The 25,064-nt window shown below is 43.0% G+C and overlaps 2 protein-coding genes and 1 long non-coding RNA gene across 3 annotated transcripts in view; 1 reads left to right on the top strand and 2 right to left on the bottom strand.

Moving 5' to 3' along the window:
* Positions 1 to 1,891: 1,891 nt before the first annotated feature.
* SFRP4 (secreted frizzled related protein 4) lies at positions 1,892 to 11,863 on the bottom strand. Its single transcript, XM_060108854.1, has 6 exons — positions 11,087 to 11,863; positions 9,724 to 9,804; positions 9,561 to 9,626; positions 7,444 to 7,642; positions 4,747 to 4,810; positions 1,892 to 2,796 (listed from the first exon to the last, which is right to left on the bottom strand). Exons 1-6 carry the CDS (start codon positions 11,529 to 11,531, stop codon positions 2,611 to 2,613), a joined length of 1,041 nt encoding a protein of 346 aa, XP_059964837.1. The 5' UTR covers positions 11,532 to 11,863; the 3' UTR covers positions 1,892 to 2,610.
* A 3,583-nt stretch (positions 11,864 to 15,446) lies between these two features.
* Positions 15,447 to 25,064, top strand: part of EPDR1 (ependymin related 1) — a 41,198-nt gene continuing 31,580 nt past the window's right edge. The window contains exon 1 of the mRNA XM_060108202.1: positions 15,447 to 16,035. Coding sequence (XP_059964185.1) covers positions 15,737 to 16,035 — 299 coding nt within the window. The 5' untranslated portion in view covers positions 15,447 to 15,736. The remainder of the gene's footprint in view (positions 16,036 to 25,064) is intronic.
* LOC132496044 (uncharacterized) overlaps positions 23,618 to 25,064 on the bottom strand; it is a 213,644-nt gene continuing 212,197 nt past the window's right edge. Inside the window, exon 3 of the long non-coding RNA XR_009533367.1 lies at positions 23,618 to 23,753. This is a non-coding gene — a long non-coding RNA (uncharacterized LOC132496044). The remainder of the gene's footprint in view (positions 23,754 to 25,064) is intronic.

The raw sequence follows: 25,064 nt of genomic DNA on the forward strand, positions 1-25,064 counted from the left end.
TCCAGCAGCCTGCGGAATCGAGTCTGAAAACGCAGATCAGAACCTACCCTGGGACCAGCTGGTCCCTGAACCTTGGGCGACAAGAGGGAAGTGTACTCGCTGGGACACATAGGACGTCCCCGACAGAGGGCCACTTCTCCAAGGTCAAGAAACGTAACTAACCTTCCACATACATAAAAATATAAATAGAAATTTAGACAAAATGAGAGAAATATGTTCCAAAGGAACAAGATAAAGCCCCAGAAGAACAACTAAGTGACGTGGAGATAGGCAATCTACCCGAGAAAGAGTTCAGAGTAACAGTCGTAAAGATGATACAAGAACTCGGGAAAAGAATGGATGTACAGAGCGAGTATTTATATAAATGCAGAGGAAACACCTGGAAAATTATATACCAAAATACTAACAGTGATTATCTCTGCAGAGTGGTGAGTGGGATTAGGTAGGGTTTTAATTCCATTATTTTTTAATTTTATGTATTTATTGAATGCTTTATAGAAAATACATATTTACTGTATAACTGAAAGACCAACAAAAGTATTTTTAAAAATAAATGCCTCTAGTTGTCCTCAATTATGAAATTTGTTGATGAACATATTGCAAAATTGTTATTTTTTTCTGATTACAGTAACCCAACTCTCGAATAATACCTATTTCGGAGATAGTACCACAGCCTTCCTCTCCATATATTTATATTTACTTCTCATATGTATCTAGGTGGAGAAAATATTTTAAGGGAGAAAAATAAATTCGTGGCTCTCACACAAAAGCCACTTCCACACTTGTTATATTACTCTCAGTGTGGTCTGCTGTTCATTTTCAACTTTTTTATAATAAATATCCAAACAGTGGCCTCAATCTTTTATCAATTAAACTAATAAGTGTGCCTAATTACGTTTTTGTGTGATATGCAGTATATGATTTCAGTTAAATATTAAAAGGAAACAGTGTTTAAGTTTGTAAAGTCATCTCTAAACTCTTATTATGTCGTTTTGCACTTAAAAAAAAAGTTTTACAGAAGCGTTTTTTCTTCATTTCCATTGAGAGTTGTAACTCGCCTCCCCGCGCCCCCCTCCCCAGATTCCTACTATGCTAAGGAGGTAAGCTAGGGTACCAATGCCTTTTCATGGCCTTTCCTAGGTTTCTTTAGTTTAGATGCTACGCCAAACACCTGTCTGGCTTTCCTTAAGGGCCAAAGCGGTTTGGCTTTTATACAGAAACACACACGGAGTATTTTACTGATACCCCTGTGTGGGTGGATCTATTGGATCCCTTCAATTCTGCTGCCCTGGGGTAGTGATGCAGGTGAAGTTACACTTTCAGGAGGAGATGGGTGCCCTTGCCAGCATCCTCATTAACCCTATTTCTCCATTTTCCCCTGGCTTACCCACACACCTCACTTCTGTGTCCTAATGGCTACAGAGATGAAATTTAAAAATCGTGTGTGAATGCAACCTGTAACTTACCCCTTCTCTGAGAAGCAGGGACAATGGTACATCTAAAGGAGAGTTTACTCTTAAGCTTTCGGATTGTTCCTCTACATTCTTGAATGCTGGATGAACAAGTGATTACAGTTGCTTGTTCCAAGTGCAGAGCTGGTGTGTGGCAAGGGTGCCATAGCAGCCTGAGGACCAGGGGCTTTGGATCCTGACGCTGCCACCTCAGACCCAAGGCACCCTTGGGAGCACCAGCAATCAGCAGAGAGACTGGGCATCAAGATACCTGGGATGTCCTGGGAAGTGAGATGAACACCACACCCATGTAAGATGCTTGGGGTTGACTAATTGGTACCTAAATCATAAGAGGAGAAACAAACTGTTTCTGGTGCTACTTAAAAGGGGACTGATGAATATTGTGCATATAAAATCAGAGCATCTCCACCATGGCATGGTAACTAGAAAACAAGGATCCAGACTTTGTCTGTCTGCCTTTCCCTTTTATTTATTTAACAATACTATTGTTTTCATTTTTAGAGCTTCTAGCTAAAAACAGAGCAGAAAGGCTTCTTTGTAAAAACAAAAAACAAAAAACCAAACTCATTACAATGTTCCATATCCTACTTTTCTAGATTGTTCAAAAATCCCCTTTCATCACAAAAATTCTTCTGCAAACAGTAAACACATAAGATCTTTTAGACATTCATTCCTCTTGATTTCCTCCTTAGAAACATTACATTTTCAATCACATTTTAAAAAATCGCTAACATCCTAACAACCAACCGAAATAAAACATATCGTAAAAAAAAACTGGATGTTTTGTTTGTAATATGGCATGTATTTTACAATGCACATATTAGGTCAAATTGTAAGAACAAAACCATCTTTCCCCATGTGGAGCTCCCACAGAGTATGCACACGGTTTATTCTCAACTCAATAAGCTCTTTCGACCAGCTTTCCTATACCTTCCATACCAAAAGGCATACCTACCACTATGGCTTGTAGTGACTTAAAAAGAAAAATTGAAGCGTATCATTAAGAAAAATGCTGCAAGATGTGTCTATGCAAAGGACTGCAGTTGTTAAGGCAAGGGGTGTATGGCCTTCTACAGGCTGCCTGGGTACTGCCTGGCCTCACCCTGAGAGGAAGTCCCCATTTTGGAAAGCAGTTAGCTCACACTCGTTTTGGGTTTGTTCTCTTTGGCGCACTCCTAGCTTTAATGTTCTTCTCGGGGCTGGCTGGTTTGGGGGCAGGCGGCTTCCCCTTGGGTTTCGGGGCGTTACTGCGACTGGTGCGCCCCGCTGTGCGCTTCTTGTCCTGGATTGTCCTCTGCTGTTCCTGCAGTCTCTCTTCCCACTGCTGGGAGGCAACGTGTACACATGACTGTCAAGTACATCTCACCCCTTTATGCTCTTAAACTGATATCCAAAAGAATGCAGACTTTCACTGTGATATATTCATCAAGACATCCAAGATTATAATAGCTACCCTACCCTATGATGGTGAGCATGTATCCCTGGACCAGATGCTCTGGAAAGTGCTGAGTATATGGTGACATCTTGACAAGCAATCATGTCCTTGAAACAACAGCCCTTCTAGGTGGACACCATTGTCGTGACCCGGAAACAAGCACAGTGATGTTATTTGCAGAAAGTCACACAGCCGACAAATGTCAGAGCTGGAATTCAAATTCACCAGTCTGACTCCAGAGCCCAAGGCCCTAGCTCATGCAATGTTTCCCATAGGCCCTCTAATGCAACTTTCCTATACAGCAAAGCCTTCTAAAAACATTTTACCAAGGCTAAAAGCAGAAATTTTTCCAGCTTCACTAGAAAGTCAGGGTTTCTTATCACACTTATGGGTTCACCTAACTCTCTTTCCTCCAAAGGAAGGTAGAAGCTCCACCCACATCCAGTAATCCACTCAAGTGTTAGCTACCCAGAGCCAATGAGAAATGAGTCATTCTAGATATTCAAGTCTCCTTGATAGAAAAGGATTTACTCTTTAAATATGAAAATGTGTAAGAAAAAAATGAAAAAGTGAGTCCACTTGAATAGACATTACTTTTCATTATAACACATAAGTCCCTACTTTGTTAGAGTATATTTCAATCAGCAAAATATTTGAACATGACCATAGGCCAGGCAGTGGTAATGCAGTGAAATGAAAAACACTGTCCCCACCCTCCTAGGGCACAACTCTAGTCTCTTCTAAAATAATAAACTCATTACTGTATGTTGTTATTACATGATTATATTTTCATATTCTTAAGTTGGAGTATTTGCTGTCAACATGAATGACCCAAACAGCTATGATTCTTGAAAGCTTTCTTTCCTCTCAACAATGTCAGGTTTTTATGGTAGCCTTGCCTTCTAGATTGATTCATCTAATCTGCAGATTTGGGAACCAGATAACCAATCTTGCTAGAATTTTCTGTCCAGTAAGACCAAGCATGCTCCTGAGCAGCTCATGAATGTTTAGCTCAGATACAAGAGCAGTGTTTTGGTCTGTTACTCAGAAATGCACTCAGTAGGAAAGGCTGTGTTGAAACGACCTTCTCCAAAAATCAGTATTAATATACACTCTCCCCTTGCCCAGGAATTTTTATTCCTGCAAAGTAAGAGAGCACAGGCAGTAGCAGTATCTTCTGTGAACGTGGAAACACAAATTCTCCTGCATATATATAAACATATTTTCAGGAGAAGGGATGCTTTAAAACTTCCATACCAATGACCTGATTTATTTAGTTCTGGAATGATTTCACATGTCTGGGCAAACAATTATTCTAACTCCTCTGAGTTGCCAATATTTCTATGATGTTACTACTAAAATTATGGGTCTGGCCACAAAAGTATTACTTTGTGCATATGATTTATTTTGACAAAAGTCTTAAAATTATTTTAAATACAGGGAACGATTCTGCTTTATAGAGTGATAGGGTGATTTTTTAAACTAGGTATTCACACCCCTACATGTATATGTCTGTATTAATCCCACTGGATATTAATTCTGTCCGAGTACTTGACTGTTTGCTAAAACAACCAAAAAACGAATTTAATCTGGAAATAACCAGTAGATCGATATTGAATGCAACCAAATCACCTTTGAAGCTAAAGAGAAATTTATGATAGAAACTCCAAGTGAGAAAAATTATTCTCTTAACTACCTATATGCAAAAGACAAATACTGCAGCTATTGTGGGCTCCTATGATAGCCTGCAGATGAAAGAACGTGAAGAATTCCCCAATTCTATAGAATTTCTTTACATGCATTCAAATCCATAGTCCTAGTATTGCTAATTATACTTACTATGGATCTTTTACTAAGTTGATCTCTCCATTTTTCAACTAAACAATTTTCAAGAAGCATCAGCCTGAAAAAAAGTAATTTATCTTAATAAGCAATACTTATTATGAAAGTAAGAAGTTCAAAAATACAAAAAACTGTAAAAAACAAAATTCTTCACTGTTAACCCCACAATTCCCCATTTATATTTTATTGATATTTCATTTCATTCTTCCTTGTACCTATATATATTTTTAGATCATGCTGTATATTTAGATCACACTGTATATTTCCTTTTAGCATTGTATGCATTTTCTGATATAATTGAATAATTCAAAAAATATGACTTTCATAACCATATAAATTATAACTATGGATAACCATAATATATTTAACCATTTCTCTACTGTTGAACCTCCTCTTTTGCTTAGCTATTATTATTAGCATTGCATTGAATATCGCTAGTGTGAACTGGCTAGTTATATCCTTAAGATAGATTTCTGAAAGTAGAAATCTGGGTCAGAGTATGTATTTTTTTCTTAAGGTTTTCAATGCATAGTGCTAAATTATTTTCAAAATGGCTGAACTTTCATTTAATTCACCAACACTAAGACTAGGTAAAAATGGAATCTTGTTTTTATTTGGGTTGCAGAATTAGGAGATAAATATTTTAATGTTTATTTACTATTTATACTTCTGCAACTTTGTATAGATTTACAGATGCACGTGTATTTCTGTATTGTAGTCTTAATGTTTTAAATATTAATTTATATGAACTTTTTATAGAGTAAGATTACTATTCTTTTGTCATACCTGTTGCAAGTAGCTTTTGTCTTTCTCTTTTTATTTTAGATTTTTATTTATTTTATTTTTTTTTATTTTTTGCAGTACGCGGGCCTCTCACTGTTGTGGTCTCTCCCGTTGCAGAGCACAGGCTCCAGACGCGCAGGCTCAGCGGCCATGGCTCACGGGCCCAGCCCCTCTGCAGCATGTGGGATCTTCCCAGACCGGGGCACGAACCCGTGTCCGCTGCATCGGCAGGCGGACTCTCAACCACTGCGCCACCAGGGAAGCCCCTTTATTTTTGATTTTTATGTACACAGTAGTGTCATCAAATATGTGCATTGACATTTTCCCTCGTAATTTCTTACATTACTTTTATGTTTACAAACCACTTTGCTTTTCAGATAGCACACATTTCTTTACCGAACTTTATCCTTTTTGATTAGGTTTCTAAAATGGTTACCTCTTTAACCCATTTGAAATTTATTTTAGAGTACAAAGTGAAAATGCATACTATTTTTCCAAGTAAAGCTATTTGCAACATTTAGTAAATAATAGTTTCATTTCTATTGATTTGCCATATTTCCTTCATGATACAAGTTCTTGTATGAATTATAATCTGTTGCAAGACTTTTTGCTCTACTTTATTTATCTACACATCTACTGTTGCTCTGCATGGTTTGAAGTAGCTTTAGTCTTGCTTGTCTTATAAGGCACATTTCCTCTCATCCCTCTTATTTTCAGAACCTCCTTTACATGCCCTTACCAGTTTATTCTTCCAAATGATCATAAGCATTATTTGTGAAGACATAAATCTCAATCATCCATAAAATTTTTACTAGGATTTTGATCAGAATTACACTGTCTATAAATTAATGGGAAAATGACACGAAGGCTGTTATTTAACTCATGTATAATCCATTCACCTGTGCAGCGACCTGGCACATCCCCAGAACTGCTTCTAGTACTGGAGCAGATGCAAAAGCCATACAGGAGACCAGCCCAGAAATATTCATTCAACATTCATTCACTCAATGTCTTTAGAAAGACAAGATATAGGCAGCAAAACAGCTTTAAAACAAAGAACGCAAGGAATTTTGAGGAGGGTACTAGGTACTGATAGACTCCAAAACAAGAAAGTATTCAAGTGAAGTCAGTTTCAAAAGGTGTTTTTTTGTTTTGTTTTTTTGAGAAATAGAATCTTGAGCTGTATCCAGAAGAAACAGGTGAGTGTTATTAATGGCAGAGAATCAAAGGGAAGACTTTTTATATAAAAATGAGTAGCTCTGCTGGAGAAATAGATTGCAGCAAGTTATGGGACTCAGTCTGGAACCTGCACTGAAGTGTTTGATTTTTATATTTTAAGGACTTGTTATATTATAAGGATAAATAAAAAGATGCCAAGGAAAGATGTGTGGGGAGACACACCTTCAGCTAGAGATACACGTGTACTAGATGTGTGTGAGTGTGCACGTGTGTATACGTGTGTGTGTGTGTAACACTCCAACCAACAAATGTTGTAAATTCAGTGTAAAGAAAACGTGTGGAAGTGTAGTCTCAAATGGCCATTTTTCTTTGATTTGTAAGTTATTAAAGAGACCTTAAAAAAATTCAGTATTTGCCAGACTAAGATTGACTTGAAAAGAACTGGTTTTACTCCAAGTAATATATTTGTCTATCAGTTTTTGAAATCAGGTAATGAATTCTGAAATTGATTTCTAAAGAGTCCACTCAAATACTCATATTTCCATTTTTCCTTAATTCTATGAAGAATTAATCGATATTTAGGGGATACGATATCCTAACCAAGGCATCTATTAAAACTGATTTTTCGAAAAGCTAGCGCCGTTTTTTTTTTTTCTTTTTAAACCACGATTAAGTGGAATTTTATGTTTTTCCTAGGCAGTGTGTAATTGTTTTCTGCCCCTCTGTGCCTACCGTGAGCGCCACTCATAACACATGATGAGAACGTCTTGGTGGGGCAGGATGTGAGGACACTGGCAGGAAGAATTCGTAATGAGTGGGACTTGAGTTCGAGGGATGGGTGATGAGGACTTGAAGATCTCTTTCACATCCACCACTGTAGTTACTTCATTACAGCCACTCCTCTGCACAGCTTTTATTTTGGCATGGATGACTGCAATTGAAAAATCGATATGTGTTATTGAAGCTTTGGAGAAAAATATGGATGGTTTACTCCTGCCAACTCCTGAGTCTCTCTTAAAGAATCACTCCTGTAATTATGGTCATGTCCAAGCTGCCCGAATGCAGGCAAAAAAGCCCACACAATCATGTGCTAAATGTAAGGCCTTGCGTATTGTCAACAATGGCTTAAAAGTTCTGAATCATGCTGCAAGATGGAAAAGTAAATTCACAAGCAGGCTTAGTCTGGGATCTGTCTTTGGGTCAGTGACTGCTCCACAATGGACCACAGATAGGGTTTGAAGAGAGAATCCCATGGATCCTTCTCAGCCCTAAAATTCTACAATTCTATGATTAGGGGTTTTTTGGGGGCCAGAAACATATCATGAAATTTAGTTACATAGAATGTCGATAAAATTTTATAGAAACAATACTTGCTTCTACTCTGTCTTGTAATGATTTGAAGTGAGAATCATATATTCTCAGATTCAGAAGGCACCTGAAAGTTTGTGTGGTTCAGTCACCCATCTGCTGCTTGAACTCACTCTGCTCCAGAGGACGTTATTACAGTCATAACAGTTTTGCACCAGAAGGAGTCTCTGAAGACTACCGTTCTCAATCCTTTCATTTCCCAGACCGCCCAAGCAGGGTCCTTGGCGGGTAGAGGTAGCACTGTTATTAGAGATGGCTGGTAATATCACTGTCTCTGATCCTGCTTTCAATCCTGACTCTTTTGGTCCCTTGCTATTACTGCCTGCAGTGGAGTTGTAATCAGCCGAGGGTGGCTCTGTCTTGGGTTCCATCCTAGGAAACTGGTTTATGAAGGAGCTAAAGAATGTAAATAGAAAATGGTTTCATTATCAAAGTGGTTCTGAGGCAATGACGCCCCAGAGAACAGCATGACAGTGAAACTCAGACTGGACAACTAAGTAACTAAGGCTGGATAGTGTCAGATGAGGGGCTTTGTGGATCAGATTAAGATGATATCTACATAGAACAGGCTTAAAATAACAACAACAAAAAGCTACTAGAAAAGATAGTGTACTTTTTTTTTTGGTTGAATTATGCACTTCGGCCATGTGTGATTCTAAAATCCGACAACCTAAATAAGAGGTTATTTTTTCAGACTTTTATAGTGCCATGATCTTCCTGCTTTTATGTGGGTTGTATAATATAAAGGTTCTTATGATATAAAATTTCAGTTTGAAATATGGAAAGCTAAGTTAGCAAATAAAATGAACAGTTTTCTCCAAACAGTTTCTGTTATTTCAGTAGAAATAATTTAAGAAATGCAAAAAAAAACCCAGAAAATAGCCCAAAAAGATATTTTAAAGGAACACATTTTTAATTAAATTTACTTTCAAATGATGATAGCAGAATTAAATTTGCTGGAAACATTCAAAGTAGCATGATTGACTTATTCTCTGAAGAAACTGCTGTCTGGGTCTTTCAAATAAGAGAAGAGGGCATTTAAGCTATGCCAATACTTACAGCCACAGGGTCTTGTGATTAACATATTCCCACAATTTCTTTAAGGTGTTTAATATTTGTAGCTATTTATAGGTAAAAAGATACATGTGCAGATCTTAATTCCTGGGTCTCTGGGCCTCAAGTCAAATCCATGGATCCTCACCCATCCTTCCTGCAGCAGTGAAATCTTGAGAAAAGTGAGGTGCTATCCTGGCTGACAGCACTTCTCACCAGGACATGTAAGATGAGGAGTCACACTGATCCACACCACTGTTCTCACCTGGGTGCTTTACCCAGAAAAGCAAGACGTTTTTACAGTTGTTATTGTGCCACCTAGAACCCACATGATTAACTAGAAAAATCCCTCTTCTTCACTTCTGACTAGCAGACCTGGCTTTGTCATGTGCCAAGTCCCAACCCAATGGTTTCAGCAGATGATTTACCATAACTGTAGTTTTTGCTCAGATATGTCGCCAGGGTTGGCTTCACCTTTTTGCACTTGCACCGGTCTAAAGAAGACAAAAGAGAGACCAAATATTGAAAAAAAGATTCAGAAATCACTCTGGGGAGAAGAAAGAGAGGGAGCCTTGAGGATAAAGAACTCACCAGGGCTTAGGCGTTTACAGTCAATGTCAAGAGGCCTTTCCTGTACCATCATGTCTGGAGTGATGTCTATCCACTTAACATCTGAAACACACACAGGGGCCATATGGGTGTGGTCAGTGATTTCGTCTGTTCACCCAGCTGGAATAAGGAATCATCTGGAGACACTGACTAACACAGCAGTGTACACACACACACAAATCCTGAATGGTAAAAATTGTATGTGATTGTCAACTACTTCTTTCATATAGACACTCTGGGCTTAGGAAAGAAGACTTTTGGCTGGGACTGCTTATCCAGAACTGATGTGAAGTCACGTCCATTTAAACGGGCTGATACATACAGTCAACCTAGATAAATTACAGCATTCTGTCCCAAACCTATTTTAAAATGTTGATTTTTCAAGTTGACAGTTTACACTAATCAGAATAACCCAAATATTTCCAAATCCCCACCTCACATTTTGCAGAAACAGTCCATAGGTACCCCAAACAAGCATAGCCCTGTATCATTTCTATAATTTAAGCAATGAATATGTTTTTTCTAAAACTCTGAATTAGAGAGGAGTTTCGATTTTTCCTCTTCACTTTACTTCTTCTCCTCCACGTTTTGGGCAATGCTCTGAGGTATAACTTCAGAAACTACACTAAAGCAACACCATAGTTTCTTTAAATGTGCAGCAACCTGGGTTAGGCATAAAAGGAGGCAAAAATATACTTAGATTTTATTTCAAGAAGTGGATTTAAACCTGCTCCTTCTTCCTAGAAAAGCAGGAAAAAAGACCAAAGAGAAAAGAAGGAAGTGGTGGTTGAGCTCGAGTTGATTAATGCCACAGAGGTTGGCTCTGGGTCAAAGACCATGAAACAGACGTCACAGTTTTCCAGGGCAACTAAATTTACAAACTGCACTCCCGGTGGGGAGTGAGAACTAGTACTGTTTTTTCAGAAGAGTTTTCAAGAGCTAACATTAAGTGAAGAATCCTGGTGGGAATATTTTAATAATTAAATGATACATGTGAAGTACTTAAAGCTGGCTCACATCCACTTTAAACCCTATACACTTGTTTACTACTGCTACTATCTTATTGCTCTAAAGGAAAATGTCCCCAATGGTCCCCTATCTAAGCAAAATCGCCCGCCCCTCCTTATGGGACATGGTGCTCCTTAGCTCCCAAAACTCCAGTAGAGAAAGCAGACTTTTCCCGAAGTCAAGTCACAGCCCTTCCCACCTCCTCCAGCTCTCCTAAGTGGAATGGGGGGATGCTCGACCACCCGCTGGCAGCTGTAGGTGTGGCCGTCGGGTTCTCACGTGGCAGCGACAGCCCAGGGTGCCTCGTCACCCCCCTCGGTCCTTCCCCGGGCCTCACCCTCCGGGAGGTCGGTGACGATGGCCTCGGGCGAGATGCACACGCCCCGGTCGTAGACAGGCAGCTCGTCGCAGGCCAGGCTCTCGGGCCAGCTGTGGTTGTACATCTTCATGAGGGGCTCGCAGTCGTCACGCGCGCGCTGGCACACCGACTTGCACGGCTTGATGGGGTCGTGCAGGAACTCCAGCGTGCAGATGGGCGCGTACATGGCGCAGAGGAAGAAGCGCAGCACGGCGCTGCAGTTCACGTCCACCAGCTCCTCGTACTGCTCGATGGCCAGGATGGCGTTCTCCTGCGTGCTGTGGTGCAGGTGGTTGGGCATCCGCGTGATGTTCCAGGGCATGTGCCGGCACATGGGGATGCGCACCGCCTCGCACGGCGCGCCGCGCACGCCCAGCGCCAGGCGCAGCCACAGGCAGAGCGCGGTCAGGATGGAGAGAAGCATGGCACTGCTCTCCCGCGCCGCCACCCCGACAGGCAGAATGGGCCCTTCTCTCCCCGTCCCTCTAGGCTTTCTCTCTCCCTTCCCGAAGGAGGAAGTCCTTTAGGGAACAGGGGATGTGCTCGTCCCAAACTCCCGTGGGCAGCAACGCTGGGCCGCGGGGGCCGGCTGGGAGTATACGCCGTCCGGCGCGCGCAGCACAAGCAGCACCAGCCCTCAGCCTCCGGGGCGTGAACCCGTGCTGGTAGCTCCAGTCCCCGGCCCGGCAGCTCCGAGCGCAGCCAGCCCCGGCCATTGCGGGACCTATTTATCCCGACATCTCCCCTGACGTGGGCTCGGGAACGCTCCCTTGGCAGCTGCAGGCGCGGCGCGGGCTCCCCCTCGGCCGCCCCACCCTCGGCCCTCTCTCGCAGAGGTGGTGACATCATCTCCTCCGGGCCGCAGCCCAGGGCTGGAATCCTGCATTCCCCCAAAGTCCGTCCTTTTTAGTCTGGCCAGTCCTTTTTCTCCAGACCAAGAAAAAGAGCCTCTGGCAGTCGTTTTGGACACCGGATCCAAGAAGGTGCAAGAGAGGATTTCAAGAGAGGGAGGGACCGCCTTTCGAGTCAAAGCTGAACTTTGCGCCCTCTGCCTTATGGGTTCCCCAACTGTAGAGGTGGAGGGAAATGGGAACTTCTGCTGCTCTTTAACTCTGAAACATGCTTGCCTTCTCCAGTAGGGGGCATGAGAAGCGCTGAGCGGTGAGACGACTGTGTGGGACGGGGAGAGTGCAGTTGCAAAGGGAAGGACGCCCCCCTCCCAGCCGCGAGTTGTATGGAATTTGTTTTTGTTGTTATTATTGTGGCTAGTAGACGTTACTTTGGGCTCAAGTTTTTCCAGAATGGCCTCTGATCTGTACCTGCTCCAGGAACAGAACTGCCTGAAGGTGTAATAGCATCTTCCAGTTTGAGAACGTCTTCCATCCACCAACATCCCCTTTTCCTTCTCCTGACTCCCTATTCTTCTCTCCAACGTGAATGAAAGCAGAAAACAAAGAAGACTTTGGATACCACAATTTGAAAGATTTTTTTTCCTCCTTCATGCCAAGTGATTTCCAACGCAGCCGTCTAACATCTTGATTTTTGATTTGCTTGGAAACTGTTATTTAAATGAAGTAAGGAGCTGTGTACCATGGAGAACAATGATGTATGTCTTGTTTTCTCTTTTATTTTTATTAGAAAGAGGTAGTAGAATCCACTGCTGGCTCAGCTATCCACAGAAAAGGGAGGCTTTATTGTTCCAAGTGTACATCAATCTTCAGGCAGTAAGATTTCTGGTATATGATATTTTCTTAGGGCATTAGAATATGAAAACATGTTATCTGAATGTTAATCTTTAAAAACATGGTTTAATTGGAAATCTGAACTTGAGGCAGACAGATTTTTTTTGTCTCTAAAGCTTAGATCCACAAAGTTAGTTTAGTTTTGACCCTGATCAGGACTGAGGATGAAAATAGCCCAAGAAAGGAAAAGCACAACTGACATTTACTGAGCATGTACAATGGGCTCGGGGTAGTGCTAAGTGCTTTAAATGCATGATCTTATTTTTTTCCCCCAGGAACATGAATCAAACACGGTAGGTTGAAAGGGTAAATGAGAAAAATACATTTCAGTATTCACCCGAGGAGTCCAATTCTATTTTGTGGGAAGGTCGGGGTGACCAAATACAGGCAGGCCAATCTAGAGAGGTATTCCAGTTTTCTGTAGAACAGATCTCAAGCTTCAGAAATGCCAACGCAGGCTAGTGAAATATCAAGCGAGGGGGATAGCCCAGATGAGAGCTCAAGCCATTTTCAGCAGTAAACTCCAGTAGGTATAAATGCCTGGCTTAGAAAGATTTTCAGCCCAAGTTCCTACCAGGGAAGAAGATACAGTTTTGAGAAAGAGCTGGACTCCCTGTCCTTTTCCTGGAGTTAGTTGAGCAGGGCAAACCTGGGGAGGACTCAAACTTCTGCAGCCAGTTTGAACCTGCTGCATTAGTTTAGCTATGCAGGTACCAAATCGCGACATTTCAGGTGCTTCCCTGATGTTCGCAGATGGCATGTCCTTTAAGAAAGGGAGAGGAGAAGTTAAGAACCCTTCTCCATAAAGCTCTTTGCTTATCCCACTAGGCCTGTTGGTAGTCTGGCCTTAGTGTTTCTAGGAGAGGGTGGCAGTGTTGAGGGATTCATCCGGAGTGTCTGTCAACCAGCCTCCATCTTCTTGCCCGGCTTTAGCACTCAATCCATTACCTCATACTTGACATTGATTTGCCAATAGCTCATGTAACTGGGGAAGTTCCCCTGGTCAGTGGCTTCTCTCTGGTAGCTCCTTTTCAGTCTCCTCCAGGGCCTGTTTCTCTGCCCATCCTTTCAACGTCTGGCATTCTCTAGGGCTCCATCCTCAGCCTTCTTCTCACTCTCTACACACCCTGCTGCTCCACGTTGCCTCAACCTCGGCACTGTCGACAGTGGGGCTGGATAATCCTTTACTGGGTGAGTGGTGGTGGTGCTGGGGGCTGTCCTGCACGTTGTGGGAAGTTTAGTAGTATCTCTGGTCTCCTCCCACTAGACGCCAGGGGCAGCCTACCCCCTACCCCACTGTGATAATCAATAAGGTCTCTAGATATTGCCAACTGCCCCCTGGGGGACAAAGTTGCCCTGGGTGGAAAACCACTGTTCTACTCTCCTCTCTGGCTTCAGGGACCACCTAGATGTCAGTGGCTTCCAAATCCAGACCTCTAGGCCTGCTGGTCTCTGGAAGTGTTTATCCAACTGTCCCCTGGGAATTTCCACCTGTGTATCCCACAGTCATCTCAAAATCAGCCAACCCTAAACTGAATTTATCTTCTCTCACTCCGGGCTGAACTCCCAGTGGTCCAAACCAGAAACCTCTTCCTCCGGGTCTAAATCCTTCCCCCTTGTTCCCAACTCTTCTACCCTTTGCATTTCTACGACCACGGCCTTAGCTCTCGTCTGGACTGCAGCAGTGTCTTCCTCCTTCTCCCTGCCCTCTGCCTTGCCCTGCCATTCTCCACACTGACCTGGGGGGGGGGGGCTTCCTAAGGCATATCCCTGATGATGCTCTCCCTAGCTTTACATTTATGGATGGCTCCAACAACCCCGGTATTACTAACTAATCCTTAAAAAGGTTTTCAAGGCCTTGAGTGATCTGGCTCTGGACTACCTTCTGCTTCATATTTGAACCCAAATATCACACTCATTTTCTCTTGTCGCTGCATCTGTCTCTCATACAGGAACGCTCTCTCCCACTTTCACCTGCCTCATGCTTCTTCATCCCTGAAAGGCAGATCTAGTGAAAAGACTCTATAAACTTGGAAAGCAAGGCTTTGTTTTTGGTTTTTAAACAGTTGTTTTCTTTCTTCTTGATTCTGTACTATAGATCCTAACATTATACCAACATAAACCCAATTAACTTTCTTCTTGATGATCCTAAACTCCCAGACACACAAACCTCTAGGCTTGTGGTATTGTCAAGTGATGAGTGAGGGGAGCAGTCTCACCGCAAATGGGGCCTCCAGGCATGTCCTTGAGTCCTCAGCCCAAGAGCAAGGGCCTATTTTCTAGTCCCCCAGGCTCTACACGGGGAGTGGGGGGCTGCCAAACGGCCATGATAAATGACTGGTGTCATTTCTTCAGGAAGGAACCCTTTTTTCCATTTTTAATTTGGAGTTAGCAGGTGGCAATTTTGATAAAGGGACAGGGTACCTGCTGCACAGCCAGTGCTGAGGCCCTGCTTTCCCGACCTCGACCTCGAGCTCGTCCCCCAGAGTGGGTTACACGTTGAATCCTCAAGCTAGCAGAGAAACATTTCCCTTCTCATCGCTCCCCCCGCCGCCCCCCTTAAAACACGGATGCCCGTCAGGATGCTAGTGGCACCGCTGCCACTGCATTTCCTGTTGGCAGCAGAGAGCAAGTGAAAACAGAAGCTGCAGCGGGCAGCGGCCCGGGCACAAAGAGCTCCCGCACGATTCACCGGAGCTTCCCCAGGGCCCAGGGCCCGGCTCCCAGGCCTGATCCCCAGAGCCGTAGAGGCCGCCGCTGGGACCGGCAGCAACTTGGCCCAGACCGTAATCGGGCACAGTGCGAGAGAGCTCCGCGCCCCGCTTCTCTCGGGCTGCTCAGCGACCCTCGGGCTCGGGCTGGGCCTCGGGGGGCGGCAGGCGCGGCGATGCCGGGACGCGCTCTCCTCCGCGTGGCACGCGGGGCCCTGGGCGCCTGGCTGCTGGGCGGCCTCTGGGTCTGGGCGCTGAGTGGCCTCTGCGGCCTGGGGGCGGCGGCGCCGGGGCCCGGGGCCGGGGGCTCCCCGAGGGCTCAGCGCCCGTGCCAGGCGCCGCAGCAGTGGGAGGGGCGCCAGGTGCTGTACCGGCAGAGCACCGGGCGCTACAGCCGCGCCCTGCTCTCCTACGACGGGCTCAACCAACGCGTGCGGGTGCTGGACGAGAGGAAGGCGCTGATCCCCTGCAAGAGGTACGCGGGGTGCCGGGGCGCGGGGCGTGGGGTCGCGAGGCCCGGGGAGGGCGAGGTCGCGGGGTTTCCAGCCGCTCGCGTCACTTCCCTCCTCTCCAAGACAAACTTCGCCGAGAGGATCGCTTGGGGACAACACAGTCGGGGGCTGGGTGGCGGCTGGGCCCACTGGGGGCGGCCTGCTAGCGGGCACTCAGTGAGACCCCGCGGGGCGGGGGGCGGTGGCCGGTGAAGAAATGACCGGCCGGGCGCTCCAGGCCCAGGTTCGCCCAAGCTCAAAGGCTGCTGAGTCAGCCTCCTGGCTCCTGTTGCCCCCTTCAGCCTAGGGCGTGTCTTCTGCACTATCTCAGCTCTTCCAGGAGCCATCTGAGAGGAGGACAGGCAGATTTTTTTTTTTTTTTAACATTTTAAAGGAATGTGACAATACTGCAAAAGGTGTGTGGAATCAGTTAAAAAAAAATAAACTCATGACTGTGTCATAACCATTAAAATTTCGGTCTACTCCCTTAAATTTTCTTTTAAGCAAGTTTTACATTCTGTAATCAAAAATCCTATGTCTATCTTTTTTATATAACACGATCTCTTATGTGTTCTTACTTACCATTTTATTAGTTGGCCCTACCTATTTTTAATGGCTGCACAATATTCCACAGAGGGGTTATGCTACAATGTTTTTTAACCACTGGTCTGATCATTCACCTTTCTGAATCTCATGTGACAAAGGACACTCTCTTTCTGAGACCTCAGCTTGGTTCTGACCTCTTTAAGACCTGATTTCTATTTTGGGATCACCACCTGTCAATTGCCCCCCGTTCCTGTTTCTCTGTGTGTGTTCTTCCCAGGGTTATGCTGGCCTCTTCGTATGGCATTTGCATCATTAGGAGGTGCTACGTGAACGTCCATAGTTTAAGGCTCCAGTGGGCAGTAAGATGTGGGGCAAATTTGATATCATTTTACCTAAAAGCATTTGTCCAAGTATTAGGCATCTTGAAGACAGTATGGAAGTGCCGGAACCCTTCAAAGGAGTATATTCGAGAATGCAAAATAGTGCATGATGACTGTAAACCATGAATGCTGAGGAGGCCTGGGGCAGCCGAGTCATCGTGGTGGACTGGGAGTATCTGTTCTCTTTCAAGAACAGGAATGTTTTCTGTCAAGTGTCGAAGGTCTTTGTAATAATAATAGCAACAACCAACATTTGGGTACTTGTTATGTATGTACCAGGCATGGTGCTGAAGACGTTCCACATACCATATGATTTAGTTTAAATCTCACAACAACTTGACAATGCAGGTTTTTTGATCTCCAGTTTACAGACAGAGAATCTGGGGCTGAGGGAGATTAGACAGCTTTCTCAAGATCAAGGGCTGGGACTTGAGGAAACTGAGTGGATTCTGACATCTATGATGTAACAGGCTCTTGTCTGTTCATTCATTCTTTCAACGTGCATTTTTTCGTGTCAGGCATTTTGTATAATCAGAGTGAGTCCTGGGCTTCAGGGAGGTCATGGTCTGGGGGTGGAGTCACATCATTAAGAATTCCCATACAGTGGGGTGAAGGGTGAGCTGGGCACGAGAGCACCTCAGACAGACACCTAACCCAGGCTTCCTGGAGGAGGTGGGACAGGAGCGAGTCCCCAAACCCCCGGACGAGCTGACCATTAGAGGGAACGAGGCATGGAGGGCAGACTGGTCCAGGGGGAGGCGGATGTATTCCAGGACATCCTGCCACAGGCAGGGCGGAGAATATTCCAAGAACTGCAGGCCAATCACTATTAGACTGAAGCCTGGAGTATGGCGGGAGGTTGGGGACCCAGGGAAGGATATTTAAGCAGTGGAATACCGTGATTGGATTTTATAAAGAAAACTGGTTGTGTGGTTGAGAATAAAGAAAAACAAGAGAAGAAGCCGAAACATGACCTAGGAGATGTCTGTAGAGAGAGCCAGATGAAAGACGGGGAGTGGCAATGGTGATGGTGAGAAGTGGACGCATTAGGGAAGTATTGAGGATATTGAAGAGGCTTACTGAAGGAGGTGCAAATGATTAGACGCTATGCTGCAGGGTGGTGAGGGGGAGGGAACAGTCATTTTTGGCTTAGGAGGCTTACAGTACTGATGGCATGAATAGATGGGGATGCTGTTCGCTGAGATGGGATTTGGCTTTCTGCAATTCTGATAAAGGGTCAAGCGCTACTCTTTGTGTTCGTTGTTGTGAGGCCTTGTACGGTAGTGGTGTACTGATGAGTAGTCATGTCGAAGGTGGACTGAGATGGCCCAAAGCACACCGCTGACACAGAGGAGTTTGGCCAGGACAAGGATAGGGCTCATGTCTGCCCCCCAACCCCGCCCCAAGGTAGTATTTTCACAATGTAAGGGATTAGGCTTTAGAGTCAGATAAATCTGCCTCTGAATTCAGATTCCTAGTGTGGGTCTTTGGGTAATTACTAGATGGGAATACTACTAATGCCTAATGTATTGCTTTGTTGTGGGGATGAAATGAGTTCAAGTATGAATAGCACATAGTGCAGTGGTCTGACACATAGTACAAAAGGTGCTCAGCATGCGGCCCCAGCTATCCCCATGGCCACCGCCATCATCGCCATCCTGGTGAATGTACCATGGGCCAGAGACTCCCAGCCAGCCCTGTGGGCTCAGACAGTTGATCTGGTAGCACACTCAAGGGCCCTTCCTTTGGGAGCAGACTAGGAGCAAACAAGCTCAAATGTTACACTGTATATTTCAGTGACTGCTGCAGCTGGCATGGGGGCCAGAATTCTCAAATCTGACTACGTCATTCTCTCCCTGTAGGCAGACCTACGTGGAGAGCCAAATTCTAATCAGGAAGTTGTGAGCAAAGAGTTGGAGCAAATTCATGGAGTCTAATGATTGCCTGCTCTAGGCTAGGCCGTGTGCTCAATGTTGAGCTTTCCATCATGCATAAGACAGGCCAGCCCAGCGTAATCAGGCTAAGATAAAGTGGTGCATCATTTTTACCAGAGTGGTGCCTTGTCGCTGATTCTATGCTACCCCAATGCTGCTGGTCCAGACTCCGTCCACTCTGCACCGGGCCTTGGAGGGTACTGCTCAGGTTGTCTTAGCAATCCTTCTTCTATGACTCCATGATCAATTAATATAGTCTTCAGATATGTGTATTATATCTTTAATGGGGTCACAGCCAAATCTTGCTGGACTAGAAGCTTTTTTGTCCCCATGTGGTGATTTGTTTCTTTCTTTCTTTAACTCAGGTATAGTTGATTTACAATGTTGTGTTAGTTTCTTGTGTACAGCAAAGTGATTCCATTATACATACATATATCCATGTTCTTTTTCATATTCTTTCCCATTATGGTTTATTACAGGATACTGAATATAGTTCCCTCTGTCCATGGGGTGATTTCTCATTTCTTTGCCCTGATCCATCAAGTGTTGATTTCACACTTTAGCGTTTAGAAGGCCATTTTATTCCCCATCTTTCCAATTTCTTGGCAAGGTTCTGTCTCACAGTCCCATCTCTGGCCCTAAGTCAGACGTAGAAAAGAATGTTTAGTACATAAATGCGTTTTTAAGCTCTTTAAATGTAGACTTGTTGGAACAAACTCAGAAACTTCTTCAGGTATTAGCAGTCTGGCCAAGAAACCAGATGTTATTTGAAGAAAATATGGATGGGTTGTCTCTTCATATTTATTTATAAGTTGAGAAGTAGCTTTAGAATTGGATCAACTTCTTAAGATATTTATTTTGCATCCAGTCAGTTATGGAAAGTCCCACTGATAGTTACTGTGGAATGACTAGAATTTTCCAGGCTTTCTTCTCCCTGAGATGATGGAAAAGATTAAATAACCTTACAAGCTTCAGATAAGACAAGCCTTAGCAGAGAATGGGAAATATTAGTAATTGATACTATTTCATTTTCTGCTTCCAACTGTCTTTCCTATAAACTCACAAGTATTACATTTGGAAGACTGAAGGAAAAGCAAGATTACGTTGTATTTCAGTAACATAGTGAACTTTATGGGAGAAGCAATGTAGATACTGAATGAATTTTTTTAGGTTACCAGTAACTTGCTGCTCCCATTTACAAGACGGTGGATTGGGAATTGGAATTAATGAAGCAGAGTGAGCAGAGAAGCATTAAGAGGACATGCATTGGTAAATTAGGAATATATCCTAGAAGACTGCTCAACTACCAATCCTACATGTTTGGGGATTTTTTTTTTTTTTGGTAAAAGATTTAAAAAATATATCTTAAACAGAGTGACAGGTAGATTCTTATTCAAATTCTGATTAGTTCATCTCTGTCTCAATTTTTCCAGACCATTCTGTTTCTTGGAGAACAGAATATAATTTCTCTATTCTTAGAGAAAACCACCTAGTGTAGTGGAGAGAGCATGGACATCCATTTAGACAGTCGTGGGATGCCAAATATGGCTTCTAATTCTGGCTTCACCTCCACAAGGTCCTTTGCTTCTCAGAACGTCAATGTTTTTCATCTTTTAATTTGATTTTAATGATATCTATAATGTTTATACTAAATAATGTTTAGGAATTCTTCCTTAAAAGCTAGGTACAGATAAGATTAAATGATACCATGAGAGCACTACCTGTACTTTTATTATATTAGGCTGATTCCTGTTTCTACCAAGATGCAATGAACTTGACATAAATTCTAAATGTTTTCTCAACTTGTCCCTTCGTGTAGACAATTCAGAGTTCTTTTTCTTCCTTCTTTTCACCTAAGCTTGTGTTCATGGGTAGAGAAGAGCAAGGCTGCCTTTAAATGCTTTGGCTCCAAACTCAGAAGGCTGTCCTCTCCATGGAGCCTCCCTGTATACTAAGGGGTTGAATAGGACTGCTTACAGAAGTGCCCCTCCAAGGATCTGCTGTGGAGGATTAATTCCAAGGAGTGTTATCACACCAGGCAACTTCGACAATCATATGTGTTTGAGAATCAGGATTAGGTTTTTTTTCCTCCAAATATACAATTTTATTTGGAAACTATCTCACACTTACAGAAAAGTTGCAATTATAGTCCATAGCCATTTTTTCCCCTGAATCATTTGAGAGTGAGTTGCCAACTTGATATCCCCACGACCCCCAATACTTCAGTGTGTATTTCTTACAAACAGGGCCATTGACCTGCATAACTGCAACACAACCATACAAATCAGGAAATTAACATGCACTCATTTCTACCATCTGAAATTCAGGTCTCATTCAAATTTTTCCACTTGTGCTTTTTATGTTCTTATAGCAGAAGGACCCAGTTTATATTCAAGCATTACATTTAAATGTTGTGTCTTTTTAGTCTCTTTCTGTTTGGAACAGTTCCTCATTCTTTCTTGCACTTCAATGCAGGCCAGTTATTTGGTAGAATGTTCCTTGATTTGGGTTTGAGGTTTCCTCATAATTAGATTCAAGTTATTCACTTATGGTAGGAATGGTAGGACTGTCACATCTGGATGTTTACTTTGATAACTTGATTACTGATGTCTGCATGGTTTCTTCAGTATGAAGTGACGCTTTTATACTTTGTAATTCATAAGTATTTTATAGCCAGAGATTTTAGGACCATGTACCTATCCCATTCTTCATTGAAGTTTCAAGTTATTCATTTGTTTATATCAGCATGGACTCTAGGACTCTCACTGAATTGCATTTGCTCTCATTGTTTATTTGATGTTCAAATTGTCCCAGATTTGGCCAGTGGGAACCTCTTCAAGTTGGCTTCTATGTTCTTTTGACAGGTCTCCCTTATTCTTCGAGCACTTCCTTGCTTTCTGGCAAGATATTCCAAGATCATCTGTACTTTCCCTGCCAGAGTCTTGGAATAAGCCATTTCTCAAGAAGCTCTGGTTACTTTTACTGGAGAATAATATTTGGAAGCCTAGGTCCCTGGTCTAGTTGTGCTCATGGCTCTTGGGTGGCACTGCTTCCAGGCCCCTTCACTGGACAAAGCAAGATGATGTAGGTTTGAATACATACATATGCACATACACACACAGAGCCACTAACACATATATACAAACATTTATATCTACATTTATTTCTAAGCTTCCAATTCTAATACATAGAGATATTTATACTGATATCTCTAATTCTGATCCACCACCACATGGATCATTCTAGTTTACTCCTGTTCATTTTTCGTACCTCCCTTTTTAGGGCGTGAGAAAACTGGATGCCTTTATTCAACTGCAGTAGGTAACCAGTCAGGCATTGCTATGGTACCCCGCTCCCTACATGGATGCCTTCCTCTTGGGCTCTGCACCCCAGGCCAGGCCATGCAGACACCTACCTTGCTTGGCCCTGTCTAAAGGCTTTAGACTAAATTGTTTAATAAGGGGAAGGGAAGGTCAGGTTACATTTTTTATATGTTTTTCTTTTGGATTTCTTGGGGCAACATCATCATAAATCCTCAGGGAGATGAATTAGTATGAAATGTTCAACAAATTTATTTGATCCCGAGCCCTGCTTTGCATGGATTGGGCTCTCATTTGAAGAAATCCTGACTTTCAGAATTTCAGAAAAATTACTCCTTTGCCCTTACTCCCTCCTCTTGGTCTCTGATAACTGGAGCCAGTATTTTCTTTTATTGGCTCAGGAAGTTTGACTGCTAGTGGCATTCTGATCCTCGAAAAATAAACCATGCTGATTTGCAATACTGAGTTTTTCTTCAAGAAAGAGATTTTATTGGAAGCACATAAAGTTTGCTTTAAGAGTCTTAATTCTGTGGGTCTACTGACCCTGGATTTCAGAGGGTTGATGTTGGGATGTGGAAAAAGTGGGCAGTGAGGAAAAAGAAGTTCCAAGGAAGATAAGCCCAGGAGAGTAGAGGGACTGGTGGGATAGGAGACTAACTTATAAAAATAAGCCAGAGGTGGTCACCATACTGCTCTGAAAACATCTTTATTTCTCTCCATTAACCTTGAATTGTTTCTTCCTGATTCTGACCTCAAAGATGGTGGTCAGGGGCAAAGTGCCCAAAGATCTGAAAATGTTCCACCAATTAGTGGTTTGTTTTTCCTGGAATAAATGTGATAGGCTTATATATCCCCAATTCCAGTAAAAATCTTCTATTTTTCCCCTTTATAATTTATTTTATTTTACCCAGCTTTCAAGAAAAAAAAATCTTCTCTTGATCTTACTAACTGAAACCCCATTCTCCCCTTCTATTTAAAGCAAATCTCATGCTAACTCCAATTGCTGTCCTCCCATGCTCTCTTGGACCCCCTCCAATCAAACATTGATCATCACAGCTCTACTGAAGCAGTTCTGGTCAAGGGCAGTACACTCCACATTACTAATCAAGTGATCTTTTATCTGGTCTCATTTTACTGTTGGTCATTTCCTCCATCTTGAAGTATTTTCTTCATGTAGCTTTCAGGACACTATGCTTTTCTAGTTCCTCTCCTTCCACCTCATTTCCTTACCTTCTCAGCCTTCATTGCTCTTTCTCCTCTTCTCTTGGATCATTAATGGTGGAATGTTCCAGGGTGCAGGCTTCCCATCCCTTTGCTTTTCTGTCTCTACCCCTGTTTTGGTGATGTCATCTAGATCATGGAGTCAAATGCCATCCTTACCTGAAGGACTCACACATGTGCATGTCCAGCCTAGAGCTCTCTCCTGAACTCTGCGTTCATATATCCAGCTGCTTGGTTGAGTTCTTCTTTTGGATCTCTAATAGCTATCTCAAACTCAGCATGTCCAAAATTAATGCCTCCCCTGAAAACAAACAAATAAACAAACAGAAGTTATTCCCCTTGCAGTTTTCTTTACCTCAGCTAATAACAACTCCAGTTGCTCAGGATCAACCCTTAGAGTCATCCTTGATTTCTTTTTCTCCCACTTGCCACAAGTAATCCAGAAGCAAACTCTATTGACTCTAATTGTGATACAGACCCAGACTTGTAGACCAGAATCTGACCACACCTTTGCTGTCATCCTGGTCCAAACCTTCATCATTCTTGCAATAGCCTCCTAGCGGGTCCCTACTTCTGCCCTTGCTCCCTTTAGTCTGTTCTGAACATAGCAGCTCGAGTGATTCTGCTAAAAATTGTTGTATCATGTCTCATGTCTGCTTAAAAACCCTCCTGTGCCTTTCTATGTCTCAGAGTAAATGTTTTTGCAAGGACTTGACCACCCTGTGGGATCTGCCCCCCGACCCCTTCCACACCTTGTCTTTGACGTCTTCACTCCATCGTCCATCCATCCTCACCTCATTGCCAGCTCACTCACTCCAGCTCACTCACTCTCAGCATTCTCACTCCTTTGGCACTTGTGTTGTTGATTCCTCTACCTAGAAAGCCTTTTCCCTAAAAAGCTGTATGGCCCACCCCCAAATTAGACTGTCCCTTCTCTCCACATTTTCATACATCCCACCTCACTGCCTTTTATGTTCAAGATATTTACCTACTATTTAATATTTTTATTAATATTTTATTAACATACTATTTAATTTAATTAAAATTTTTAACGTCTGTTCCCTCATATCCAAAGTAAAGCTCCATAAGGTCCAGGATTTGTGTCTGGTTGTTGCTGTATTTCCAGCACCATAGAACAGGCCTGACTAAATTTTTTTGAATGAGGGAATGAGTAACAATGATATATAGTCATTGTAAACGGATATCTAAAATACAGATATGCAAAGAGAAAAAAGTAAAAATTATCCATAACTGCCAAAGTGATAATGACTACTGGTAACATCTTCTAAATATCCTAAGAGATTTTTAGATGCAAAATGTACATACTGTAGTCCATACTGTTTTATAATAGGCTGTTTTTCATTTAATAATATTGTGCAAGCTCATCCATACTGACTAGTCTGCTTGTATCACCTTTGAACTCCTGGCTTCTCCTCATTCAGGTCTTAGCCCATCACCTTCTCAGAGGGGCCTTCTGTGACTTTCCAACAAAGCCCTCCCCACCAGCCACTCTCCATCACATCTCGTTCTGTTTCCCTTAGGACACTATCACTGAGTGACATTGTCTTGTGTCTGTCTTCCCTGGAGAGGAGAACTTGATCTGTCTGGTTTA

The sequence above is a fragment of the Mesoplodon densirostris genome, chromosome 9, assembly GCF_025265405.1.
Source record: "Mesoplodon densirostris isolate mMesDen1 chromosome 9, mMesDen1 primary haplotype, whole genome shotgun sequence".
In the NCBI taxonomy this organism is placed as follows: Eukaryota; Metazoa; Chordata; class Mammalia; order Artiodactyla; family Ziphiidae; genus Mesoplodon; species Mesoplodon densirostris.